Raw genomic sequence first — 6,290 nt, forward strand, 5'->3', positions numbered from 1 at the left:
GAATTGAAATGAAAACGTGACAGAGGGGGGAAAAAAAAAAAAGGAGGAATAACATTTTAAAGCAAGTAAGCCACGAAGGGAAGAGCGCACTGGGGAGGTGTCATATAAACCAGCTGCACTAGAGAGGCCTGGACCTCTTCAAGACACCGACTGATCTGCAGAACAAGCTCGCGACTGGCACAAAAAGCGACTGACAAACACCAGCACAAACCCACAGAGGCATCTCAAAGGCACAAAACAACCTGTCGGGAAACCTCACATTTCCTCATCCCCTCCTGTCACACCGTTACAAAACGGCAACAACAAAACAAAGTCACAAAGGGCACGCCAAGACCGAAGCGTTTGCGTAAAAATATATTTCCTCTCCCCACTTCAAGCGTTGGCGCTATTTGTATATGTGACCTAAAGCATAGACAAGAAATAACTGAGCTTATGCTATAAGGTTATTATTCAATTTGTAATTTGAAAACTGAAATATTTTAACATCAAATAAAGTGACAATATCTAACAGATGCATACATGTAATTTGCATTAACACTGTATGGAGGTTACACAATTATTTAGTTACAAACATGGGTTATTTTCAAATAGCAAGGTAATAAAGTTCTACATCTATAGTTTAAGGCAAACAGGATATTAAAAATGTATACAAATACAATATTTCTACCGCTGTTCACAGCTTTATTTTCCGTTAATTGAAAAAACCCTTCATATTTGTACAGTTCCATGCTGATACACGCCGATGACAGCATCATGGGTATCATATACTGCAAATGCAACCAGGGTCCTCGGAGAAGAGACAAATACGTACTCTTCTAGCATCTTAGAAGGGCAAATGGTAACTGGATTCAAATGAACATATCTGATAAGATCACACACAAGAAGACATTTCCATTCTCACTTGGACGTTTTAGGAGAAGCAGAATGAGAGCTACCTGGAGAAACGCTGGTCATGTTAAATAAAGACATGCTTAAAGAGAGACACAAAGATACACGTCTCCTTGACGGGATTTCAAGCCGTCAAAAGCACACAGAGGGGGTGACACGAGTTGCAGTTTTCAGGCTGCAGAGGAGCCCGGGGTGGGTGCCCGTCACTGCTTCCCCCCATCCCCGGCAGCACCACACACCACAGGAGATGCAAGGGAATATGTTTAATGACATGAGCTCAAAGGGCGCCTTCCTACTTACTGCCCTCCTGGAACGTAACTGTGCAACCCCAGTGAGGTTTTGGGGGAGCAAACCCTTATTCATCTCCGCCTTTTCGGCTGACTGCCGGACGCACGCATGCCCACATCTACAGAGCAATCACGGCCTCTCTCAGCAACCTGGATTTTGGTTTTTTTCCCATTCTGGGGGTTCGTTCCATGCCCTGGGAACACCATCATCTCCGAAACACACGTTTCGGTGTGCTTCCTTGCTCCTTTATATTATTCCAAGGTTTGAAATCCACCTTGTCAGCAACATGGAGCATTATCGGCTAGTTATCATTGCTGTCTAACGCGCATTAAAGGCTGCAGTGCCTCTCAAGCAAGGCTTTTTTGCCCATGCAACCGTCTGTTCACAGTTCCACCAGCTGGCTTGCTAGCTTCAGGCATGCAGAGCAGCTGTGCAGGGTTGCTTTAGGCGTTCAACAGGAGCTGGATGTCATGTTCCCTATGGCTTCTTTTCAACATCTCAGCAAAAGCAGATCATTGCAGAAAGTTTTAAAGTAGTTTTAACAATGCCACTTGTAAGTAAGCGGACTTAAAGACCCCCCCCTGAAAAAACACAACTGGTTTCATATCAGTAGCGAGGCAGAAAGGGTGACTCTCTTACTACTGTACTTACATGCAAAGGTGAAAGCACATCCAACTAGATTTGACTGATTCATTTAATCCATGCAGAATCAGGGGCTACTGTGAAAAAAGGCATAAGTAAAGGAAAGAGAGAAGTGCAGCAGTAACAAGCTAAACATGGCCCAGGGGTTTAAGGAGGGAAAAAAAAGTCATTAATATCTCCTCTGGCAAAAAACCAAAACAGTACCTTTAACTTTTGCAAGTTTATGGTTTATTCCCGGTTTCTCCAAAACAGCTTGCTTTTTGCTGGAGAAAAAAACCCAACCAAAAATACATTAACGCACTTGGCCACAGCCTTCTATTAAAAAAAATATATATATAGCTAGACTCAGCTGATTTCCCCTGCCAAACGTCCCTTGAAGGGCTGTTAAATGAAGCAGGACAAATAAATGTTAAAATTAAGTTTTCTACTTGGCACAAAACGCTGCTAATTAAAAAGAGGACATGCACAGAGACAGCTGAAGCAAAGCATACCGCCACAAGCATTCTATGACGTGCATATGATGCGACTGTAAAAAACCCATGCCAAAACCCAAACTTCTTCCTTGATAACTGGAGATTTTAAAGCTGGGTTTGCCCGAAGCCACAAGAACCATAGTTTCCTTTTTCCAAATCCCCCCCTAGGAAACCTATTTAACCTGACAAAAAGTGCATCGTGGTTCATAAGACCAGGAGGTGTGATTTAAAACAAAGAAAAAACAAACAAACAAAACTAAAATCAGACCAAAAAAGAAAAAAGGAGAAAAGGCTCAATTATTTTATTTCCAGCTTATTTACCTCCAATCAACTTTTGCTGTTTGTTCAAGACATCGTATTTAAATATCTGCTGCCCGAAGCCATGTTTAAGCAGTGAGGGTTAAAAAGCAAGACGACCCAAAAAGCTAACCCCCAAACACATTTCCCAATCCAAGGCTTCAGAAAAGGTGAGAATTCTGCCTCTTCCCCTCCCCCCCGCCCAGAGCCAAGAAATTCCACCCCAGAAACAAGCAAAGAACTGCAGTGCGTGAGACTTAAGTGGAGCGAGTTACTTTTAAGAGTGCTTTAAAGAAACAGGAGACTACCTAGCTAGGAGCAGTGGAAACGCTGGCTGTACATCAACAGAAGAGAAAGAAATCCAGAAGTCATAGGGTAAGCATGGCTCGCCACTTCTTGGGAAGGAAGGGAAAGACTCTGTCCGAAAAGCAATGGCATAGAAAATACACATTAAACAGACCAATTCCCACACTGCGCTGGCCACAGAGCGCGGCCTGGCTTATGCTAAATCTCCTTTGCATGTTCAAGGGACAGCTGAATGGGAGATTGTGCCTGGGGCAGGAGGGCCGGTGGGGAATGCGGAGAATATATATATGTCCAGGCGCCCTCTCTCCCTTGACGTGAAATTCTGGATCCCACAGCTTTGCAAGTCTGTTTTTAAGTGCGTGCAGGAATCCTCCTGAAGGCTCTAAGAGGATGTTGAAGGCTATATCTTTCCCCCCTGCCCAGGCACTTGGTTCCCTAAGGGCTGCTAACTCTTGCTAAGATCACGCACGTTGGAAACCAGGCACCATTTTAAGAGAGGTTTCCAAGGTTATGGTCAGGCAGGTAATACACGGAAAGCGGTAAGGAGAAATGGTCCTTCTCCCAGGCACCTGGCAGCACCGTTTGGTTCCCACCGCAGCATTCAGCGGGTAGCTACTACACTGAACTGCAAAAATACGCCAGCACATGACAGTAAATCCAAGCCAACCGGTATGATCGAGTCAGACAACAAAACCAGGAATTAATAAAAAAATATCATGCAAATGTAATGGCATGCAAGGTCAGTTAAACTTTTGTTATCTCCACACACATACCCCCTTCCCTCTCCCCCAACAGCAGGACTCGTATTGCTCTAACACCTTAGCTACTGAAGGAATATGGGTCGGACCGAACTCCAGGGTTTAGCCACACCGGGGACGGGGCTGTGACTCTCGTACAGCAATAATTCCCCGAGGCTGGTTTCTGCAGACCCAGGGACCCCTTCAGCACAGGGCTATCGCAGCCAGCCCTCCGAGAGCTGGGTAAGCCAGCGACACTGAGGACCTGATCCAGCCAATGACGCTCACCCGTGCTGCTGACGTCCAGCCCTGACTCTCAGTTCAAATTTGGGGCCAAGAATGATTTACTGCTGCTGGTTTTGACACGGGAAATACATGGTATCATTACCTTGCCCCTCCACCCACCCCTGGACTTCCAGTTGCATACAGTCCTGTACCCAATCCTTCTTCCTTCTTGTTCCCACTATGTTATTAGATGAGTTAATAGTTATTAGTGTTAAAAAAATGGAAAAAAAAAAAGAAAAAAGAAAGAACACAATGGCAGAGACACATTACTGCAAAAGCAGGTGAATGCAGGAACATCCTTGGCTTGACAGGCTTTATGTGAAGCTTGCACTGCAAGTTAAAAAAAGAAAAAAAAAACAAAAAAGTTAGCAATAATTGAACTCAAAATGGAAAAAAAAAAACCCAAAATCAAAGAAAGCTGGGAGAGCCGACACCAGCAACCAGCTCTGGTGTGTGGGCATGCAGATGGATTATGGAATTATAAAGAAATTACACTTCGAGGCTGGGCTCTACTCCAGCCTACGACAAGCAAAAGCAAAAAGGAAAACTGAGGGGGCAGAACTACTGAACAACCAACCGCGTAAGTTAGTCAAGGTTACGGTCTGTAACCACACAGCGGCTGGTGTCTTTAAGCTTCATTTTTTCGGAACGTGCATGGCTGGGCGGTATGGCTGCAGGTGTCCAGTCCGGGTTACTTTACACAGGCGCTCTTGCAGAAGGCTCTGTGCTTAGCCCTTACCCAAACTCGGGTATCTCAGACCTGGGCACCATGATGTCTCCCAGTACTTCAGCACATCAGCTTTCAGAACCAAGTCAAACGCTTCAGACATCAACAAAACCCTCTTTTTACAGGGTGTTGGGCCAGGCCCCGACATACGCGTTACAGCTCGGGGTATAGCTGTGTGTTATAGCTCAGGGATTGCTTTGGGAGTAAGCATGGTCCTCGATGGCCAGACATTGGACTGGAAACTATTATGTAGAGAGGAAACCGGAAAAAAGTTTTTCATCTGGTTTTCAGAAGTAGCTTGAAAGAAACAGAAACAGAGCCCAAACAGATTGTCCCGGCTCCTGGAGGCGTCGGGGATGAGCGAGTATCACAACGGCATGTGTTGAGGCATGCATGTGGCCATCTACCAAACAACAGGCAAGCACCAGAAGGCTATTTGCTGCTCCTATTTGGTTTCGCCAATTCCATTACCAGGAACCATCTCCAGATTGTTCAGGTTTGAAGCACAGTCCCATCCCAAAACTACAGCAGGGGCCTGACAAGTATGCTCAGCCCCGCATTCAGGAAAGTATTTGAGTACCTGTCTACCCTACAGTCACACAAGTGTCTGAGGTACAGAGATGTGCTGTCCTGAAAACAGCACGCTTCTGTCATTAGGCCAGAGCGGCAACAACTTCAGACGAAAAACACATAAGCTACAGGAATCTGAGAAATAGATTATGAAAAAAAGGTATAAAAAGACAAGTTGTTCCTATAGGAATAGGGCCAAGTTCTCCCTCATGGAGTTAGGCCAGCGGCAGATTTCACCCTGAGCCTTCCCTCTGGCTTGGACAGCACAGTGGGAAGTCTCCGTTGTCCAAGTTGGAGAAATCTGATCCCACCTTGACAAAGCAGCATTCCCATGAATTACTTTCTGGGGAGGCTACAAGGATCATGCACGGCAAGGATTTCCTCTGGCAACCGCACAAGAGCCACCACAGTCCATGTCAGCACAGAGAAAGGTTGAAAGCCTTACCTAAATAAACTGCAGCTTTTCATTAGAGTGCAAGGAGCCTTTCTAAAGCCTTTAAAAAAACCAAAGTGTGCTACAAGGCAGAAGCATCAGCATTTCCCTTTAAAGCTTCCGTTAGTAATTCAGACACTAAAGAACAATTGAAGCAGTTACAGCGCCTGGTGTGGAGTGACACTGAAAGGACACACTAAAACACGTGCGTGTTCCTCATGACTGGATTTCCGTGAATGCATCAGCAAAAGCAGAAACTGTGTTTGTCACGGTCACTAGAAACATCCACGTATCACACCCACAACACTGTGCACGTGCCAGCCAACTTCACAGAAGCAAACAGTAGCTAACGCTGACTACCAAAAGTTACAAAACTCCCCAGACCATGATACACTGCACTAGTCTCATATCTAAGAGGTGAAAAAACTGACTGTAGAGTTCTTAAAAACATTGAGCTACTAACCGTCTTTAAGAGATAAGGAGAAGGGTCTTCAAAATTTTCTATTCTTTTTAAGGAAACAGCTCACCATGTCCGAGTTCTCACGTGAGAGAAGACCGGTGTTTCAGCCTATCCTATTTACAGGCATCGTCACAGAAGGGTATTTCAGCATGCTTGGACATTAGCTGCCAACACTTATTGTTTC

General features: G+C 45.1%; 1 protein-coding gene across 2 annotated transcripts in view; it reads right to left on the minus strand.

The window, feature by feature from the left end:
• SEPT11 (septin 11) overlaps positions 1-6,290 on the minus strand; it is a 29,759-nt gene that overhangs the window by 2,003 nt on the left and 21,466 nt on the right. The window contains exon 9 of one of the 2 annotated variants that reach the window (XM_009324016.1): positions 3,185-4,246. The exons of the other annotated variant lie outside the window; for it this stretch is intronic. Within the exon in view, the coding sequence (XP_009322291.1) occupies positions 4,231-4,246 (16 nt within the window). The 3' untranslated portion in view covers positions 3,185-4,230. Of the gene's footprint in view, positions 1-3,184; positions 4,247-6,290 lie in introns of those variants that run through there. 2 annotated transcript variants of the gene reach the window in all.

This window comes from Pygoscelis adeliae, unplaced genomic scaffold (assembly GCF_000699105.1).
Source record: "Pygoscelis adeliae isolate BGI_AS28 unplaced genomic scaffold, ASM69910v1 Scaffold55, whole genome shotgun sequence".
NCBI lineage: Eukaryota > Metazoa > Chordata > Aves > Sphenisciformes > Spheniscidae > Pygoscelis > Pygoscelis adeliae.